General features: G+C 40.7%; 1 protein-coding gene across 1 annotated transcript in view; it reads left to right on the top strand.

Moving 5' to 3' along the window:
- ABTB2 (ankyrin repeat and BTB domain containing 2) overlaps nt 1-22,018 on the top strand; it is a 130,489-nt gene that overhangs the window by 76,279 nt on the left and 32,192 nt on the right. Inside the window, exons 2-3 of the mRNA XM_042872342.1 lie at nt 7,779-7,925; nt 10,564-10,774. Coding sequence (XP_042728276.1) covers nt 7,779-7,925; nt 10,564-10,774 — 358 coding nt within the window. The remainder of the gene's footprint in view (nt 1-7,778; nt 7,926-10,563; nt 10,775-22,018) is intronic.

Below are 22,018 nucleotides of genomic sequence, written 5' to 3'. Positions count from 1 at the left end.
ACAACATTTTTTTGCCGTGTTTGTCAGAATAACTGTCCCACCGTTGTATCCACACCAGAATCCATTTTGCCTTTCTTAACCCCATCATCTGGATAAAGCTTCTCTTCTTGTATCATAAGCCCCATTGATGTGGAATTACACATTGCCTTACTACTGTGTTCTTTCATCTCGGTAGCTGTTGTGTCTCAGAGCACTGTGGGATTGTTGAAGGTAAAAAGGGCTACGTAAATGAAAGATGTACTGTTGCTAAGGGACCAAAAAAAAAAAAAAAGTCCTATTGACATGTACAGGAAATGGTGACGATGCTGTTAAACAGCATAAAAGAGTAAAATCAGAAAGAACTGAAACAATAAAGTTGTTCTGTCAGAGTGCCCTTAACAGGAATAAAGCGATATCCCCATTTTACAGAAAAGCGAACTAGGACACTGAGTAAATTGGTTGGTTGGAGTTTACACAGCCAGCTAATGGTATGTCCTCTCTTCCTGTTGGACTGTGCTCATTTTTTGGCACAGCATTCTGGTTTTGTATTCCTTCTTTGGCTCAGTGTTGGCTGGTTTCATGCAGGAAAGGTCTAATGCCAAAGAGTTTCTGAACTGGGTGATTTGGACTTTTTGCAAAGATTTGGTTCTGATGCATGAGCTTTGAAAGTTGCTTCTCCTTTTGTCTCTGTTTCCCCATTGAAGAAATGGAAATGAGGATAATCACCAGCTCATAAAACCACTGATACCTTTTATCTTGCAAAGTATGCTGCTGCTGCTAATGATAAAATTTGCAATGTTTTTTGGCAGTTATTACAATATAAACTCTGGACATATTCCCTTGAGCTCTTGTTCAATTAAGCACTTGAGTCCAAGCCAGGCTAGTGGTTGTCCAGAAGACCACAGGGATATGAAAGTGGGATTAATGACTCAATAAGTACTGACTCAGTACTAAACCCAGGCCTTTGTCCTACATTTATATTCATTTTCAGTCCTGTCTGTCACAGATGAATTCGAATGCAGTTGTTCTTATAGATACTTCCTGCCTTCTCCACTCCAGCATTCAGCCCAATTCCATCATTTTCCTAGCAAAAATGGGGCAGGTATTCATCATGTTTGTAGGTGTGGTTATGAATACACAGTTACTTAGGAGAAAAGAAACATTTAAAGGTTTGTAATACCTGTAATAATAGTCTTTTGCTCTTCCTCTGGTGGTGTATATAGAGCAGTGATTTCCTAACTCTTGTAATACTGAGAGTTCTACTGCTCTGACCTGCTTTTGGAACATGATGTACTGCAGTGCCCTGGACTGCAGCAAAGGGGTAGTGGCTTGTGAGGGTGCTTTAAAACTCTGTTTTGGGGTGTTCTGGTATTTCAGTCAAGTAGTGCCTGCTGACACTGAAGAGCAGCAAGGACCAGAGTGTAGGCTTTGAGACAGTGTATCTCTAGTAACGGTCCTGATGTTCAGGCAGATAGTGAGTGGGCATATTGTGTTTCAAGCCCAGTGGCTGTGTGAGGCTGTTGTACAAATTTCTGCACATTCTTCTGCCCAATCCCTAAGCTTTTGTTTTCGCCTCTTAACTGCTTGCTGCCGGTAGGGCTCATGCTGTGTATCAGGGCATATGGGGCAGCTGGGTTGGTCTCATTCCATGACTTGGTATGCCACGGTGCACCTGAAATCCTGGTCCTCACAGATGGCATCACAACTCTGAGATTTCCTTTAAGGTAAACTGATAATTATGTCTAGTTGTGTTTGTGAATAAAGACATGGAAAAATTGATTTGAAGGAGACATTGTCTTTCCAGGCACTTAGACCAAGAGCAGGGAACTTGTGTTAATGGCTGTGTGAATGAGTCCCTTGGATCCATCTATGATGCAGTTAGGAAAGCAGCCCTTCAGCAGGGAGATTCAGCTCAGCAGTTGCAGGATACTTAAAAATCTTCTTTCTATGTTCTGAAGTTTTCTGTTCTTCTGCTTTTTCTCCTGTTTTCAATTCAGTACTGCTGTTTAGTGTGTATGCAGATACAAGGAACTGTTTGATTTTTCATACTGCTGACAGAGACAAACTGAAAGAGTTTCCTGCCTGCTTTATAGCAGCATATTATTTTCCTATATGTTAGCAATTATATGTATTGTTTCCTGATCACAAGTCTTTCTCACAATCCGTAGCATGACTGTACTTGATTATATAGCCTGATGTGTTTAGATTTCAGTTTGCTATATCAGGAACACTTTAGTTGCCTGTTATTTCAAGCTTTTTGTTTGTTTCTTTAGTTTTTCTCAGAATAAGCCTGTCTTATTTCATAAAGTAAGAGGGTCGATCGTAGCAGTGCACGATAGTAATTTGGCAAGGAGAAAACACAGAGTATCAGGAGTTGGCATTAATTCTAGGTGGTACTGTATGCCCTAGGTCTGTACTGGGTTGATTGGCAAGAGGAAACTACATGGCATTGTGTTGCTTGGTAGAATGGGAAACAAAAAAACCGAAGAAAAGCCTTGAATGCTCCTTGCCATGAAGAATGGTAGGACTTTGTGCTAGGTGACAGCCATCCTGGTGTCACGGCCAAATTCCAATGTGGGAACTGCAATCGCAGTTGGGTGCATTGAAATGAGTGGGATTTGTTCAGTGTAGTCAGGTCATTGCTGTCTGCCTTCAAAATTCCGAATCACAGCTCAGCTCATTGGGAACAGTTATCATTCTCACCTCTGAGAATGTTTCTTACAGATTTTATCACAAGCCAAATGTTGCAGAAATATGTTGATGCTGAAAACTGAAGCCATATTTTTTTCCTTGTATTTAAGTTCCTAAGACGCTTCTGTGGCACAGCAGTTCTGGTCGTACTGACAGCAGTTCTGACTTCATGTATGTGATTTTTTTGCATTAGGGGCATTTAGAAATGGTCTGTAAGCTTTGAAGAGGAACCCAAATGTTCCAATGGCTTTCATTTCTAATTGGTTTTGTCAAATAGAAATGTCTCCTGTTTGTATTGTGGTAGCATTCAGTAAAGATCCCCACTGTTAGATGCAGTGCACACACAGTTCACAAAGAGAATGCTTGCCTGTGGAACTCACTTCTGTTCTGGCCAAAGGCAAAAATCAATGGACATCGTATTGTCTCATAGACTCTATTATGTTTATCATAGGGGGAAAAAAAATGTGTACTTTTCTGGCTTGGTAGTTTGCAGTGTGAGCTCCATCCTAATTATATTTCTGATTCTTTGCCTAAGCTGTCATGAATACAGCCAGCTCCTGAGATGTTAAGTTTTACATTTCTGAAATAATGGAGTTAGTACCCTGGGCAATTTCTGTGAGGAATCCCAGACAGCAGAATTGGAGTGCTTTGCAGACAAGCCTCATTGGCCCTTTGCCACTTGTGAGTGGCCCCATCTTAACCTCCAGACATCTTGCAAGTGTTTGAAAGTCCTCAAACAGCTGACATGTTAATCTTTAGGAAGTTGTGTCCCAGCATGAAGGATTTAGATTAAAGTAGAGAAAGCACAGGGAAAATGATTACAGCAAGGTAAAAATGATGGATAGTTTTTTTTTCATGAAACAAACAGCAAGGTGTGAAGATGACATGGGTACTTTAAAAGTTAATTGAAAAAAGGTTTTTAAACATTCCAATTATAAAGGTAAAAGTGTTTGCATTTCTTTGTATTTTGATATCAAAAGAGCAAAAGTTGATGCCAGGCTCTTAATCTCCAGAGAGCATTGGGCTTGATGCAGGGCACCTTACCAAAAGTTCCTTGCTTGAGGGTTGGACCAATTGCCCAACTTGAGGAAACTAAGCAACAGTGTGTGCAGCCCTGGTCATCTCATGAGCTGTCACCTTACAGCCAAAGCTCTCAGCAGAGCTGCTGTACTTCTTAAAGTAGAAAGATGTCCAAGGGTGTGAACACTCTTTTTCCCTGGACCTTGCTCAGACTTTGGAAACATTGTCAGTTATTGTTAAAAAGCATCAGATTACAGACAGTAATTTCAAAATCTGTGGGCAAGCAGAATAATTTCATTTTAAAGAACTGTTTAGCTGGAATTTCACCCAGTTGTGAAGCCTTTTAAGATCACTGGCAGCAAATGCCCATGAACAGGTTTCCTATATTAACTGAGTTAGAATAAATATGCCTTTATTTCCAGCTGCTATTTCAAAGGCTATGGAAATATCAGCAGCAAATTGTTAGCCAGCTGTGCCTTCATCACAGCACTATGAACGTGCTTTCAATTGGGCTGTTATGGGGTGTTGCCTCACACCATCCTAGAGAAGTGACTTCTCAACTCATTCTGCTCTTTAGGCTTAATGTAAGCCATGCTAAAATTAATACCTCTCACTAACTTTTCTTGGGCTCAGATCCTTATTTAAAATCTTGAGTAATTAAAATTTGTAACCAGAGTGCCAGGATACAGCCAGAGAAATGTATAAAGCTCAACATAGCCCACATTAGATAATTGAAGAAGGGGGGTGTACACGTCTGAATGGCTCATTCTGCACAGTAATTAGGTGCTGTTCCACACTGTTGTTTTGTGGGGAAAAAAACATTCTTGAACGTTGGGATATAAATCAGCAGTTCTGCCATGATTTCAAACATTAAGAGTGGTTAGATATTAATTGGTGTGTTTCAATTAGAGTTTTCCATATTTAGTTAGCCAAGATTGAAATCAGTGTTGCTGCAAATATTTAGAAAATAAAAATAAATACAGAAATGCAAATGCCAGGTATAGAAACCGTCTCTACCTTCATAATATCTTTTATCTACAAATTGTTTGGTTTCAGTGGGAGGAGAGCTGATATCACCATTTGGGGGGACAAGAAGACGTTGCAATGCAGTTGTTTCTACTGTCAAATAATTTTTAATACCAATTAGGAAAAAAAAAAAAAGAAAAAAAAAGTTGTGTTCCTAATTATAATACCAGTAGTCCAGGCTTGACTGCAGATGTTCTTGAGCCTGAATTTCTGATCTAAAGAATGACTGTGATGCTTTTCCAACTCTACACTTAGTGGAAATATATGGAAAGAGAAATAATCATCAGCGCACTGCAAGATGAGGGCCAGAAAGCTCTTCAGTAATAATTGTGGATTAAGTTTCTGCTTTGCCGCCTGTCCCTTGTCTGCTCTTAGTCAGTCTCAATTGCAGCACTGAGATGTAATTTCCACTTCCTGGGTTTGCTCAGAACCTAATGAGACCTGCCAGACCAGGTGAGCCTTTGGGAAACCTCCTGTAAAGAGGGCCTGATTCATCCTCTACCATGATCCTGTGAAAATCCCAGGTGACGTCGCAGGGCCAGAGGCTTAGTAACTTCCTTCTTTCTCTTTGGTACACTGAGGATATTCCTCAACTGTAACACAGCAGGTGAGAGCATAAATCTTGTCCACAACTATCTTGTACGAGCAATTTCTCCAAAAGTAAATAAATCATCTCTGTTTCCTCTTACCCACGGCACCTGGTGAACAAATAACCAAATAACTGAGGGTGTACTTTCACTTTTGGGCCAATCTAAATCATTCTACAAATATGTACTTTAAATTCCTTTTTAGAAAACGGAACCAACTGAAACTGGCTGGCAGGGGAAATAACACCCCATTTTTTTGCTCTGAGTGGTTTAATAATGTAACTGCCAGTTTCTGTTTTCGCCTCTGTAGAATTATATGCCTCTATTTGAAACTTTTGACAAATCAGTCTATTTTTGTTCTCCCTCTGCCATAAATCCAATCCATGTGTCTTAAAACATCCTCTCATAGCTCTAACGCGGAAAAGGAAGTGGCTTAGGCTCTGTATAGGCGGGCTACAGTGTAGTTAGCAAGCTCTTGTAGTTTGAATGTATTGCTTCTGCTAGCTCATGAGCCTTGAATTCCTAATTATTCAAGTTACAGAGGGCATTCGCAGAGTTTTTCCCATTAACTAACAGTGGTGCACAGTGAAGAAACACAACGGAATAAATCATTCCCTTATCCTCAGATTGTCCAGGAAGTTTTTGATGCAGTCCTTGGCTTTACCACCAAGCAGGATGCGAAGAGGATGTGAAAAGAATAGGAGAGATCAATTCAGCATACAGTTTCAAAAGAAAACCTCAAGACAAAGAAACAAAGGTCTTGCCCAATACACTGCAGTTCAGCTGGCGAGGGCTTTGTTTGACAAGCACAGCACCTACGTGACAGGAGGTCACTGCAATATGAGCAAAGTGTCTCCACATCTGAGACTTAACTGGGGTCGGAAGGTGAGACGGGAAAGAAATGTGGATTGAAACTGAAATATATTGGTTTGGCTGTTCATGGATCGAAGTTGAAAAACCAAAAATACAGGATGTGCCAGGGTAAGAGTGCAGGCAGAAGTAGCTATAAGCCCCTTTGCCTAAAATCACAGAAAATTTAGACTGAGGATATGCTACAGCTGGAGTTGTGGATTGATTCATAATTAGCAGTATGGCTGCAACTGAACACACTGTATTACAAGAACACTGGCTGAGTTGACTGCAAAAAGCTTTTGCTCTACTGTGGATGCAGTGTCGTGCTGGGTGTCATTGGATCACACTGCAGGGTGCCTCCAGAGGAATCGTGTTCCCTCTCCCATCCTGCCATGGTCACATATCCCTGCTCCCTTTCTCCCATTAGATGTAGAGGTCACAGTCCCCCTTTCCCTCTGTGCTACACACAGCAGTTCTGTGGCCACAGGGCAAAGCAATTCAGCTCACTAATTTGAAGAAAAGCCAATCAACTGATGTTGTTTTGGTGGGTTTTTTTGGAGTACAGTAGGCAATATATTTTGGATATATTTGGCTATCTGTGTGGGCGCTGACTTGCAATGTGGCTGCAGATTTGCCATGCTCGAGCAAAGATATAAGGCAGAAAGAGTGACTGGGAGAAGGAAAATGCTGCCCATTTTAGAGACAACTTGCAAATTAGCTTGAAACTGCCTCATAGTTTTGTTTTCAGTATCTCCAGTCATTGCTACCCTTCCCAACCTGTTCATCTAAATAATCTAATTTGTCAACAATTCAAATGAGTTGTAATGGCAGACATGGTCCAGGTGGGATGAGGTCCCAGTAACATCTACACAGAACTGCTTGTAAAGCCTTAGTTCCATTCAGTTGCTGTGCATTAACTGTCTTGTATGCAAGGTGAAATCCTTCAGAATGGAAGGAGTGTGTGTGCAGTGAAGGCGTGCACACAATGTAACTGCCTTTCTAATCTCTCTCTCTAATATAGGGTCATTTATAGAGAATATAGTCAACCTCAAAACTTGTGGGCGTAGTTTGGCAAAGCCAAAGGTTCACGCTTATAGAAACCACAGTCTGCATATTTGAAACTGCATGCAGGTTCAAAGAGCTGGCATGGCCTATGGCTTTATTTTTAGAGTTACAAAGATTACAGCTACCATTTACCCCAGATGGACTTGAGGTTATCTTCTACACCTTTTAAAATTAGGCCCTTATATCTAGCAATCTGCATGCAGCTGTTCAAAGGCAACTTGTATGTGCACGGCTGAGTTTTTATATAAACAATACGAGGGACTTCATTAAAGCTTTTCATGTAGCTTTATCTCAACTGCAGTTTCTAGTTTTTACAAGCTATAGAAACTTCCAGCCTTGCTCCCTAGATCCCAGTTGCGCTGTTTCATCCGTTTCAATGGTATTTATAGCACTACTGGATTTTGTTTGAACTGTTCTAAAGACCTCACGTGCTCTGACTAAAGAAGGTGAAGAGATATGTTTGAGCTCTGCTTCACTGCTGTCGGTACGGATGGAGACTTGCTTTTCTACTCCCAGAAGTTCACTTGTAACAGCTCTGTTTCTTACTCTCTTCCCTAGGTGTGCTGTCTCTGCCTGCTTACTTCAGCCCATACAACGACGGCGCTGTGTGCAGCGATGGACGAGCTGATGCTTACGCCCAGCTGGAACTCCGAACTTTAGAGCAGTCTCTGTTGGCAACTTGTGTTGGAAGCATCTCTGAATTGAGTAAGTTTCAGTTGTAACTGACTGTGCGTTCCTTTCCATTCCTTTCCACGAAGCAGGAGAGCCGGTCCCTCTGCTATTGAGGTCAGTGGGAGTGTTGCCACTGTTGACAGTGTGAGGAGTATTTGGCCAATGTTATGTAAGGTTTAATTGTTTTGTGGTGTGGTTTATGAAAATCAGGTTGTTTCGTTAGGCTTCTTTATATTTAATTCACCTCGGAGATTCATAAGATGTGGCTTTGCCAGCTTCTTGGTAATTAGTGGTGCTAGTACCAATAGAAGATGGATGCTTTTGCTTAGATACCTCTAGAGGCTTTCTTGTACTTTTGTGGAACATAGCAGTGGCACCTCCTTTTGTGGCAAGAAGGGTTCTCTTTTCTTACTGTTCATGCAGTGGAAATGTCAAGAGCGCAAGTTATTCAAGGAGAAGCTTTTTGGTTAATTAAAAAACAAAAAGTGGAGGGGAAAAAAAAAAGTTGAGAGCACTTCAGTAATAAAAACCTCTTCGAAACTTTTTTTTTAAATGCTAACCAAATGAAATGTTTCATTCCTAGACTACTCACAAAGCTCTTTTAAAGTAAACAAAAATGATTTGTGTTTTCCTAGTCTACTTCTTGCAACGTTTCTGCCGGCATCGTTTTCTTAGTTTCTACCATGTGAATGCTAATGAATGTCAGGGGCCAGTAAGGAGTTTGTGGGTTTCACCATTTATTTTGCAACCTGCCTTAATTTGAGGTTTTCAAATTCCTTTAACACACCTCTATTTATCCTGAAACACAAGAGAACATTTGTAGCTCGGGTCTGTGATTGAATACAGCTTCCTCTCTCTCTTCCCCCAGCCTTGCTTTGGCCAACTTAGTCATTACACCTAGTGAATGGATCTCCTGATACAGTTGCCTGCTGATATTTTTTATTTTTTTTTAAATTTTGCTGAACATTGCCAAAAAAATAAAGAGAGTGAGTGTGCAAAGGAGAAGGAACGTTATTCTGAGCTGAAAATTTGAATTCCAAATGCATTTCTTCTGTAATGTGCAGGTTTCTGTGTTAGTAGCAGTGCTAAAGCATTCACAATTTTCTTGTAAGATTAGAGTGCAAAGAGTCTGGAGCTGCTGAAGTGCAAAGGCAGAGACATTAGAAGGTTTTGACGTTCAGAAATGGGTCCTTAACTCTGAATGTACTATGCAGTGAAGAAGTGATAAAACTGCAAGTGGAGATTTTTTTAGTATTGCATTGATCTGAACCACTGAATAAAGTTGTATAGGCGTACAGAACATTTGTGGTGATTACCCCCTCCCCTGTGCAACACTACAACTTGATGGGTTCAGCTGGAGGTTGGTTGGCAGATTCAGGGTCTTGCTGTGATATAAAAGAACAAATGACTTCCTAAGAATTTTAGAGAGAGGTGAGAATAATTCATATTTCACATTAGTAAGTTCAAGGCATTTTCTCAGGATTTGGCTTTGAGATGGGGTAACTATTTCAGTTCCATCCTTTCCCAGTATTGTAACTGTAGGGCACAATGGAGTAACATTTCCTGTGAGAGTCGTAGGGGACTGTAAAGCAACAGAGGATTCTCTCAAGGAAAAAAAATAGACTCTAGCTATGTATAGTAATCGTTCAGACCAGTGGTATGGTAGTCACACTAGTCAAAGATGTAGTGTTTGAAGCCTTTGTTGCAAAGCTGATGTTGTTTGTAACATACCACAATAAAAGGAGAGTAAACAGGGTGTGTCCAAAGCAAATATATTGCACAAATGTCAGCTTTATGTGACTAAAGAGTTTCTACATAGCTGCTATCTTGGGGTCACTGCTCTGTGAAATTTTATAAATCTGCAGCCTTCAAGTCTTTTCCTGGTACTCTGAAACAGAGGCAGGTTGGCTCAAATTCAAAGGCTGAGAGGACTCAGCAGCTCAGAAAACTTCTAGACTGCGCTTCTTACAAGGCTCAGGGGCAAATTCATGGTACAGCTTGTGACAGTCAGCATGATATAGTTCAGCTTCTTAATAGGGGGTTCATGTCTTATTGTTCAGGAGGAAGCTGCAGGTAGAGTGAGGAGGAGAGAATCAGACTCCTAAAAGAAGAGGTTTCTTTATGAATGTATCATTAATTTGTCACAAGTGCCTGAACCTCAGAGCCCAGCTGAAAGAAATAGGAATAATCTCCTAACATAAAATAGTGATTGTGGAGATTAGAAAAAAAAGTGTTTGTACTGGTAATGCTGGCTTTGCCATGTGTAAGCTATGCTTATGATAATAAGCAATAATGATTTTACAGAAATATAAACAGGCTTTGTGGGCAGGCAAGAAACTTTTTTTACATGGTGGGGAAAAGGAGAAAGCATTAAAGCAGGATGGAAAAATCGGTGGAAGGCTATTATTCTGAATGCATGGTGTCTGAAAGGAGTTTCATTTTCTATTTCCTAACTCGTAGATTTTTGTTTGAAAGAAAGCTAAATTCCTTTTAGAGCAAACTGCAAGAAGCAGCATCTTGGGGGCAATTTTTGGCTTAGTGAAATAAAAAGAATTTTTTACACAAAGGGCATTTCTCTCAGCAGTGAGAGATTCGATTTAGCTGAAAGAGTGTATTAAAGGAGCAGTGTGAATGAATAATAGAGACTTTTGCACTCTTTCTCTTTTTGCAGGTGACTTGGTATCACGGGCAATGCACCACATGCAGTGCTTGAACACCATTCGCCCAGGCATGAGCCCCATTCGGCAAACTCGGCAGCAGCAACCCATCTCTTGGTCCCCTGATGCTCTCCACACTCTCTACTACTTCCTACGTTGTCCTCAAATGGAGTCTATGGAGAATCCCAACCTCGATCCTCCAAGAATGACCCTGAACAATGAACGGTATGTAGGCTGGTGAACTGTTAGTAGATGGGGAGTTAGGCTAAGAAGGTCTCTTTTTGTTGAGGAACTGTGTGTGCCTGAGCAGCCCTGGCAGTTTTGCAGGATGCTACCTATCAGGCATCAGTTATTCCTGCAGTCAGGCCAGATTATGCTGTTAGCCTTGCCAAGTTTACTAAGCCTTGGAATTGGAACTGGAAAGTGAGCTGTTTTTTCATGCGATCTTTCCGAGCGAGGCATATACTGAATGCTGCCAACAAGGCTCGTCTGGAGGCACTGCCAAAAGTACATGTGGTTGCCTAAAGCAGTAAAGACCTTATCAAAGAAAATTTTACCTTCTGAATAGCACCAATTAACAATTGTCATCATTCTCAGGAAAAGGAATGTCATTTGCTGTGCAGAATTTCAAAAGGATTTATGACCAAACTTACTTAAAGATTACTTCAGTTGATGCTGTGTGTCCGGTATAGAAGGAAATTTATATAGGAAGCCAGTAACTAAATAAAAAATGCAGTAGGTTGCCATGCCTTCTGCCAGCATCATACCAGACTGTGAAAGTAGGCTCAGTATTAGAGTGGGTCAGAAATTTTCCAGTGGGATGTTTTTTTCTGTTAGAAACCTCCCCAGTTTCCTTCCTGAATGGCTCCTTGGCAGACTGCCTGACAGGCAAGTGGCAGCACAGAGCCTAGGAGCCCTCAGAGCCCTCACCACAAGTTCCTTGACAGGTCAGGCAGATTCTGCTCTTGTGCTCTTCAGCTCAAAGGCAGACAGGTAACTGGTTAATTTGCAGTTGTTTCCTGCAGAGAGACCTAAGTCTTTCAGGGCATAAGTTTCCCCAGTTTGAAATGTATATGATACGTAAATGCAATTTTTGGTTTCCAACGAACAGTAGCCAATACTTAAGCTAAGCTACCTTTTGGATTTCTTTTGGCCTGCTGGACATCAGGCAGGTGGTTGTTTCCAGCTCCATCCCAAAAGCAGCCTATGGTTGTGAAGTTTTATAGGATAGTGATGAAGTCTGGGATATGGACCACATTCACAAACCAAGAAAGCAGGGCATCTGTTGCATGGGTGAGCAGATAGAGAACATCTCTGCAGATGTACGAATAGTGCAGCTTCTTTGCACCCTATGCTTTACCAATGGCCTCTGCATTTAAAGTTGATTTGAAATCGAGGTAACATATGTCATCCTTAAAATTTATTCTAAAAAAATTAAACCACCTTTTTCTTCTTTCTCTATTCTGTGTACATGGGGATTATAATACTTTTTCCTTTCCTCCTTGCTGGGTGGATGTGGTTGTTTGTTTGTTTTTTAATTATTATTTTTAACTTATATTGAACATACTGAATATTTTATTGAACCAATTTGTTTTTGCTGTCAGTCTGCACTGTCCTCAGACAGTATGTTTCTGATGCTTCAGGTCAGTCCTGTCTCCTACTTTGACCTTTACCAAGCCTGCCTCCTATAGCTGCATTCCTCACAGCAGAGCTGTGGTTGATGGCTTAAGGTTCAGAGCCTGATTGCTTAGGAGTGAGATGATTTTTGAGAATAGCAGTAGACTGAACTATCTTCCTTTAAGGCTCTGATTTTACAGACTGAGATGCAGAAAAACCTGCTGGATGAAAGGCAGCTTCTATAACTGCAGTCTCAGTGTTACTTTAGTTAAGGAGAAAAGCACAAAGCTGTCATTGCTAGGTTGCCTATTCCAATAAAGTATTTTGCATGTTACTAGTCTGTGTAGTTACGTCCACTGTTTACTTGCTTTTATTTTCCTTTGGATGCTGAACTATCTTTCTGTACTTTATCACTGTTCATAGTGGCCTGACTTCTTTGAGGTCTCATCTGGAAGCTCAACTGTTTTGCAAAGTAAGAAAGATTTTTTTTCTGTTTGTCTGATCATTCCCCAAAAGAGAATGCAGACTGAAAAAGATCTGTGGGCATAACTGCAGCATGAGAGAGGGAACTGATTACTTGTTTGAAAACCAAGGAGAATTAAATAAATTTAAATAAAATAGATACAGGAAGACGTCTGGCTGCACGATGTACAGCCCCTGGGTAGCTCTGTTTTCAGGAGTTCACTGATCAAATGCTCTCTCTCATGCTAAACAGCTTATTTTGCATTTCATGTTAGCATGCTGCAAAAAATGAGCTTTCATGGGGCCACATTCTGTCTAGTTGTACCACTAGTTTTCACAGTTGTACAGCTGAATCTGTCAAGCACCTTGTAGCAGAAATGTAGGTTAAGCTTTCTAATTTGTGTTGTTTTTTTTTTGATACTCTCATTATAATGATGATGCAGCTACCTGTTTTGTACACTGGTAATAAACCAGCTCAATCAGAAGTGCAGTCTTTTCTCCAACTGCTCCCAAGAATTTCTCTTTGCATGGTGTACTGGAGTTTTTTTGGAATTCAAGTTGCAACTCTATTCTATTTTAAAATCTGCACTAGATCCTGTAACAGCTGCTGTCAGAGAAACTTCTGCAATTTTTTTCTGACCAGTACTGAGCTGTAAAGGAAATTAAAGGGGATATATTAAAAGGGAGCAAAAACTGGCATCAGGGAAGGAAAAAAAACAGAATCTGAGGTTGAACAATTGGCTATGAGAAGTTTGTTAAACTTGAAAATGAAATTAATACTGCTTGGTATGTTAGAAAATAATTTTCAGCCTTAACTTTCACGTGCTTCAGGGCATATTTGTGCATGACTTAATGTATTGATCTCTGTGAACATTTAATATAGCCAGTGGTAAAAATATTGCTGGTGCACTTTATACAGGAGATAGTTTACTCATTCCTAGCTTAAGAGGAAAGATAGTTGAGGCTGCATGTAAGATACCTGACTTATGGCTTAATAGATGAGAGCACTGATTCACCTAATGTGGGTTGGCAAAGCTGTGCAGTTCTTTTATTCTTTATTGAGCTGTGCTACATCAGCTGCAAACTCTGCAAACTCTTTTGTGCATTTATGCTCCCTCTCTGGAATATTCTTGTGACGTACATTGAATCCTAGTTTGTTTTCTAACTGAAAAAAATCTCTGTCACAAACAGGGGCCACTAATGCTGACCTATTCTGTATTTGCATGTGCTTCAGTTTGCAGCCTGCTGTATAAAACTTGTTGAATATTAATCTGAAGTTTAGCGAAGAGAGGGACGGCTCTTAGAGCTACAGACTTGGTGAAACCCCATCTTTATCTTGGAAAGGTCTGTGAGCCATGTAGATTCAGCAGGAGCTGCAGTTCTGCAATACATCTACGGACATGACAGCCTACTATCCATTTTGTTTGACAGTTGTCTGTGAGCCTTCTGTGTGTCACACTGTGACGCTGTGGTGCAGAGTGCTATAAAAATCATAATGCTGTAAAGTCTAGAAGGAAGGTTTCTACTATGCTTCCCTGCAACATGAAAGGAAATATGGATTTCAAGTTCAGAAACTGTGCCCAGTGGAGGCTGTCATGCCTGGACTTCCATACAGGGCTTTTAAAAAACAGGCCAAGCTTCTGAACGTATCATGCAGCAAACTGTACAAGGTATGAAAACATACATACTTGTAGTTAGGTATGCAAGGCACCCCACTGAACAGATTCAGCTTACATTGATGCGTTTCTTACCCATGCTGAATACCTCCTCAGCCAAAGTACTGAGGACAGTAAACTACAGAGTCCAGCAGGATTGGGGTAGATGTAGTTGTCTCTCTACAGCTTGGCAGGTAGAGGATCCTTCTTGTTTGGCCTCCAGTATGTGAATGATTTGGGACACCAGTAGACTGAAGCTGTGGTAAGTTTGTTGATTCTGACACTATGTCTGGTTCTCATACTTACCTCCAGGTAAAGGCACCAAAGTGGAAGGAGAAGAATAGAGGCAAAATTAGACAGAAAGCACCTAAATATCCATAGCAAAAGTTTTGAAATATTTCCTCAGTTCATGTAGCTGCTCACTCTATGACCACGAGGAACCCCAAGCTGACTGCATCTGCTGCATGGGCAGTAAACTATCTGCTGTTTGGTGTCAAAGAAGTTACCCAAGGAAGCATTTTGCAAGTAGTATGCTACTTGTGCAATATGTTGGCCAACAGATTAGACCCTAAGGTTGAGATCAGGATGCTTTATTCACTGTCCCAACTGCCTGAAAGCTAAAGAACTTGTCTGTACCATTAGAGAGTACATCTGTCTTTACTGCTGTAAAATGTCTCTCTGCTGGGTGATGCTCTGTTTATTTATTTAATGATTTATTTTTAGTTTCTCAGGGGTCTTAGAGTATATTGTATAAGAGATCAGACATTGTGCTTCTGGGCCACGGAGAGTTACCAGCCATGTGGCATTCCGTCTCTCCCTGCTCTGTTTCTGCTGTGCTTTTCCCTTACTGCTTATGTCAAACTAGCTGAGCTTGGGAGTACTCTGCAGTGTGAGATCATGTCCCAGAGCAGCAGAGCATGTTTGCTGGCATTCTTTATGGGATACTATGACTTGAGAAGGGCCATCCAAAGGTAAGCTAAGTTTTTTCTTCCCTCTTCATTTTTTCCCCATGTGGAATATAAAGCTTTTGTCTTACTTTTAACAGTGTGTCCAGACAAGATTACTCTCTGATTGATACTTATCTCATGGAGTATTTGCTCCCTGTAGAGCACAAATTGAGGTCAGTGTTCTAGTCTCATTTTACAGCTGGATGGAGTAGCCTACCTAAGATTAATTGACAGCTAGGGCAGTGGAGCAGACTTAAAGCTAGAAATAGAAGCCATTGACTGTCTTCATCCTATCTCTGTTTGGATACGAGATCCCAGAAGTACAGATTATTGTGTGTGTACAGCATTTATAGTAGGAATGTTAGTATAACCTGAAACCTAAGAAAAGATTTAAAAAAGAAAAAATTGGATCCTGCATCCTATTGTGTAGCTGATTGTCTTATAAATCATTTTTCCATAGCCAACATTGTTGATCTGTAGAAGGTTCTAGAAGTAATACTAGGCTTGTCTATCAGTACTCGTGCAGCCAGTCACATCAGTTGAAGCAGGTCCAGAGGAGGGCTGTGAGGATGATTGGAGGGCTGGAGCACTTCTGCTATGAGGACAGGCTGGGAGAGCTGAGGCTTCTCAGCGTGGAGAAGAAAAGGCTCCAGGGGGACCTTATAGCAGCCTTCCTGTACCTGAAAGGGGCCTATAGGAAAGCTGGGAAGGGATTTTTCATAAGGGCAGATTGAGGAAAAATGGTTTTAAACTGGAAGAGGGTAGATTTAGACTATGTCTTAAGAAGAAATTCTTTACTGTGAGGGTGGTGAAACACTGGCACACGTTGCCCAGTGAGGTTGTGAATGCCCCCTCCCTGTGAGCATTCAGGCTGAATGGGACGTTGAGCAACCTGGGCTGGAGGGAGGTGTCTCTGCCTATAGCAGAGGAGTTGGAATTAGGTGATCATAAAGATCCTTTCCAACCCAAACCACTCCATGATTCTATGATCGGAATTTTCTGTGCTCTCCGGTTTTCTGGCATGCCAAGTTTTACATGTCTGACTTTAGTGGTGTATCATTTTAATCCAAAAGTCTGTGAACAAAAAACAATTTACATCAGCAGAAGCATGCAGACAGTACCCATCTGACTGTCAGAGAAAATCCAGCGAAACACTAGCGAAATTCCAGAGCCAATGTAGAATTCATCAGCCACCAACAGTAAAATTCAAGGCTTGCCAATTTGATGGAAACCCAGATGGAAAAGTCATGGACATTGCAGGAAGCCAACTGCAATCACAGACTGCATGCATACCATATCTTTTAGGAAGGGTCAGGCAGAAGCAGTAGGCTATTTCTTGCTTTCCTGTGTTGTGTTAGCAGGGTAGAAAGAAGGAGCGGAGCAATCTATTTGTGTTCCATGGAGTATTTCCAGAAATGCCTTCTCTAAAACATTATTTATTGGGAAGGGATCTGATGCTGCCAGGAGAATGACTGTAGTTCTTTCATGCTATTTTTGAGTGCTATTTACTCAAAGGCTATATTCTTCCAGTATTTGACCTATTGATTTAAATAAAAACATTTGATATTTGTCTTGTGGCATACAGTCCAAATTTACTCTGGCTAGCATGGAAACCAGAGATAGATCTACATTAAGAGTTCCTGATAGAACATCAAAATCCTGTCCAAGCATCCCTGAAATTGATCGTGTTCAAGTTTGTATCTCAGCCTGCTATGCTTGCAGATTCAAGCACTCAGACTCAAATCAGACAGATCAAATCAGATATGACCCTGTTTTATTTTTCTCTTTGTAAAATGCAGTCTGTCTTCAGATACCTCAGAGATGTGCCACTGACTTTTACTGAGGGGAAAAAAAAGTAATCTCTAAGTAGCTTGTATCTGTGCTTTTCTAGAACACTCTTTTCAAGTGTTGTCTTGTTTAGGTTCCTTATCAAGAGTCTTGAATGTTTGATAAAGACATCCCATGCTATGGCTATTTCTAAATCCTCAGTGACTACCTGGTGAAGATGGTCTCCTCATATAATTTTTTACAAAATTCTTAATTTGAAAAAACATTGCTTTGATCTTAGTATGTTTTTTCTTGATGATCTTTAGGTGCATCATTAGAAATAATTATAGCCCTTGGATATTTCCCTCACAATTAGCTGCTTTCTTCCCCTCTGCTTAGAAAAGGCCTGAAACATTAAATGTTAATTCTGCGATGGCTTGAGACAAGAGTGATTTCACATGGATCAATTTTTACAGAGGCTATCAATTCACATTAAAGAGCATACTAGCAACCCAATTGTTAATGCCAGAAAGTCTTGCTTGCTGTTGCATGCACATCCAACTAGCAGAAAAAGAAGGAGAATCAGGAATAACCTGCAGAGCCTGCTGCTGAGACCTGTGATTCCTTGAAATGCATCATTGAAATCACTGGGAAGTATCACTGCTTTCAGGGCTAGTTAAGAGCAAATCTTTTCTCCAGATGGATGTTTCCAGACTCTGAGTGGTCTGTCATGAGGCTTTTTTCCCTCTACTCTTTTAAAGTGTAGGTTTATGGAATTTTATTAAGTGGAATGGCTACATCATTGTCTGTCTTTTAGATTTATCTGCAGCCTAGCCTTTCTTAATTCAAATTTTATGTATTTATGTCTGAATTCCTTTCTTTTACTGCCGTATCCTATTGTTACCGTGATTGATCAGGAAGAGAACTTGATATACCTAGTTCAATGAGCTGTGCTTTTGAAAAAGCCTGCAGTAAAATAAATTCTGGAATCTCTTGTCTGAGAGATCTTAGTATCTTTCTGCTCTTTCTACAGCTGCATAACTAAACACCTGAAAGACTTTTTGCAATTCTTCTGTAAATCCAGCTTGTTGATAAATGATCCTTCATGTTGTTTTCAAGCCCAGTATCCTCCATTAAGACTGGGGGCAGCATCCTGCTTTGCACTGTGCACCATTGGGTCCTCATCTCAGGGACTGTCATGGCTACAAACTGTTAGCCATGCAGAACTGTGTGGGTCTGCCTTGTCAGCGGTACTGTCTGGACTTTACTTTGTCATTGTGATTGTTCAGAAACACAGAGGTCACTTTTTTTTTTCTTTTCCTGGCCCAAGAAATTGATGGGATTTTGTTTTTACTCTTTAAAACAAACAGATAAGCCAACTTGTTATTGATGAAGGGCTTAATTTGGTAGATTTAGAAGAAGAATAAGAGTTTATAAATGTTTCCTTCATCTTTACTGCAGAAAGAGGCTGCTAGCATCCATTTTTGCCTGTTTGAGACATAGAGCAGCTAGTGTTGGATTCAGTTGTGATTTTGAGATATTCATTTACATGGAAGAGAGAGTGAATGGTCATGTTTCAGAGGTTCATAACCTACAGTCAGTGTGCATCTATTGACTAAACTTGATTATACATCAGTAGTGCTGTTTCTGGCCCACACTAAATAGTTGCACAATATATTTTGACATTTTCTACAGCTTTGAGAATTGAAAATGTGAGCATTTTATCAGGAGGAGTCAGTCATTTTGTTGTGCTTTTGGTGAGTAATTTTCACCTTCCCGTTTTGTATGGTTACATCTCAGCACATTCTATAGCAGTAATATCTAGAAAGGAGAGGAGAGGAGAGGAGAGGAAACACAAAACACTCTGAAACTACTGACTTCTTAGGAGAGTTGTATCCCATGCAAATGGGACACTTGAATATGAGCTCCTGACATCTGAATGAAAGACTGAAGAGAAATTCATGGTGAAATCCTGGATCATCGTGGGTTTTTTCTTTTTTTCTTTTTTTTTATAGATCATTTCCTCGTGTTCAAAGATTATAAAATTGAGAAGTGAGGGGTGACCTTGCCAGTAGTGATGGGAATTAATTGCAAACCCTGAGGATCAAATTAATCCAAGTGTAACTGCTGAAACTGGCGATGCAGTCTACCAGATTCTTCTGCTGTCTTTTATGTTGTCCGTAAAAACAAACACTGCTCCTTTTTTAAACTTTGTTTGCACCTGGAACAGACTAGCCTTTCTCCCATACTGCTGTCTGTAAGCAATTTGTAACATTAACTAGAGTGTTTCTAAGGTAGCTTGTATCTTCTGATCTTCTGAATTGAAATGGGGGTGTGGTACAAACAATGGTTATTTAAACTCTTTGCAGCATTGCAAGGAGACGAATATCACTGTAATACCAAATCAAACAGTACAGAACAGACTTGATAGAGAGTAAAGGGACTGCCTTCCCATGCCAGCCATGGCACACAGGGAAAGCATTACGGGTGAACAAGAACTTGCACAGTGAAACTAATATTTGCTTCTAATAACTGTATCTGAAGCCATGCACCAAAAAGTTGGCCTCTTGAGTCCTTACTACTGAATGTGTATTGGATTCTGTGAACAGCAGTTAAAGATTAATGTATGAAGTCTCAGATGTCAGATATGAATGTGCAGGGGGACAGATCACCTAGAAGATTAGAAGGTGTGAATATGTGACTTGATATTTAAACACCTGTAAGCAGATAATCTGACTTGCCTGGTCCTCTGACTGGAGGGGCACTGTATCTCTGAGGCCCAAGGGGTGGATGTATAAGTACTACAGCAATAGCTGGTGCTGGTTTCAAGCCAGCCAAGCATTTATATTTCTTGTCATAAATAATCCATCTCATCTCTGAGCTTGTTTGCAGCAATTCTTAATTCTCTTCCTTTGATCCTGAAAGGATTCAGTTCATCTGGCACAATAAGGATGCAGGAGGTAAATAAGGAGCACTCCAGTAGGGATTACTGGCAGACTGTGAGAGTCACGTGAACTGCATTTGCTGATCATATCTTAAAATTGTTGGTAAATTATCAAGGCGCCTACTTTATATTAAAATGTGAATAAAAATATCTGATCTGTTTTGTGCAGCTGCAAGTGATACGAAAATATTATATTAGTATATGAACTGAATGAGTGTTGGAGCTGTGAATATCCAGGGTATAACTGGACAGTTTCCAGAAGTCTATTTCAGATTAAATGGGTCCCTCTCTCAGAACACAGCAAAGCTTTAACAGAGCACCTGTGCTTACTAAGTGCTATGAAACTATCAGTGATGACGTACTGGTAAGGAAACAGTAGTTTCTTGCATAAAGATCTAGCATCCCTGGGAGCTCTTCCTGGAGTTAATTTTCTTCATCAATATAACTTACACTGAAATGCAAACCTATCAATTTGCTGATCTGAAATAATGAACAAGTTGGATAGAGCAGTAGAGGGAAAATGTAAGTTACATATCTACAAGATACCAGGCAAACAAAGGGAAAGTAAAATGGAAGGATCTTCATGTCATTCCATGCTGCATTTCAGACCCTGGGTAGGAGGAAATAATCATGGAAACTATTTCAAAACATGCTGATGCCAAAGGAGTGTGTGGGAGTACTCAGTAAGGATTGCAGAGGGGAAACCTTCTGTGATAAGTTGGTGAATGAGAGGAGAACAGCAGGCAATGTATATCTTTTACTTAGCAAAGCTGTCAACACCGTCTCCCATAACACTCTTACAGACAAATTTGATGAGGTATGGGCTAGATGAGTGTGAAGGGAGCTGCTGGGCTCAAAGATTTGTGATGAGCATCACAAAGTCAGCTGGCTGTCGGTCACTGGTGATATGTCCCAGGGTCAGTAGTGGGATCAGTACTGTTTAACAACTTAATTAATGACCTGGATAATAAGACAGAGTGCATCCTTAGCGGGTTTGCAGGTGATATGAAACTGGGAGAATGGGAGAATCTTTGATGCATCTAATGGCTGGGCTGCTGTTCAGAGGGACCTTAGTAGGTTGAAGAACTGGTCAAACAGGAATCTCAATTAGGATAAGCAAATGGAAATGCTCAGTCCCTGTCTGGAAAGGAATAACCCCAGGCACCAGTACATGCTGAAGGCTGATGAGCTGAGCAGCTTTGCAGAAAAGGAGCTGGAGGTTCAATCAAACAGCATATCAAACGTAAGCCAGCAGTGTACTCTTGCTGCAAAGGTGGCTGATATTATCCTGGGCTGAATTAGAGAATTTACAGCAGGTGGAGAGGGAGATCCTTCCACTGCTCAGCCCTGTACAGGTACAGTTCTGGGCTCCCAGTATAGAAGAGAGATGGATATACTGGAGAGAATCCAGCAAAGAGCCACAAAGATGATGAAAATGGAATGCAGTTTCTGTCATTTGAGGTGTGGCTGAGAGAGCTGGGGTTTCTTTGGCTAAGAGAAGGCTCAGGGAGATCTTATCAGTCTTTATAAATATTTCCCTCCCAGTAGGGAGGTAAACAAAGATGAAGCCAGACCGTTCTAATTGGTGCACAGTGAAAGAACAAAAGCACAAACTGGATTACAGAAAATTCTACTTCAATACAATAAAACTATACTTAACCTAATAAGAACACTGTAACGGGTTGCCACTGTTATTTGTGTAGTCTCTGACCTTGGAAGTAATCAGAATCCCACTGGACATGGTCCTGAGCAACCTGCTCTAGCTCACCCTGGTTTGAACAAAACCATCTCCAGGGATGCTGTGCAACCTCAGCTGTTCTGTGGTTCGAATGGCAGTTTTTGTCCCTTGAAGTTTGTGTGTGTCACCTGGTAACTTCCCAGTCGCTAGGTGTGAAGAGGTAGTTTTGGAGAACTGGCTGTTCTCTTAGCAGGCAAGTAACTATTCCTTTCCACCTACCTGGAGAAACAGTACCAACTTTTAACAGTCTTTGTTCTGGCGGTTACAAAAGTTTCTTCTGAAAAACACTGTTAGAGTAGATGTCAGTGCTTGCATTGTGTCTTTGACCCAAGCCTTTTC

This window comes from Lagopus leucura, unplaced genomic scaffold (genome assembly GCF_019238085.1).
Source record: "Lagopus leucura isolate 7727_CA_CO unplaced genomic scaffold, USGS_WTPT01 Super-Scaffold_1, whole genome shotgun sequence".
In the NCBI taxonomy this organism is placed as follows: Eukaryota; Metazoa; Chordata; class Aves; order Galliformes; family Phasianidae; genus Lagopus; species Lagopus leucura.
Note: the sequence above shows the minus strand (reverse complement) of the source record. Positions and strands in the feature narration are given on the sequence as shown.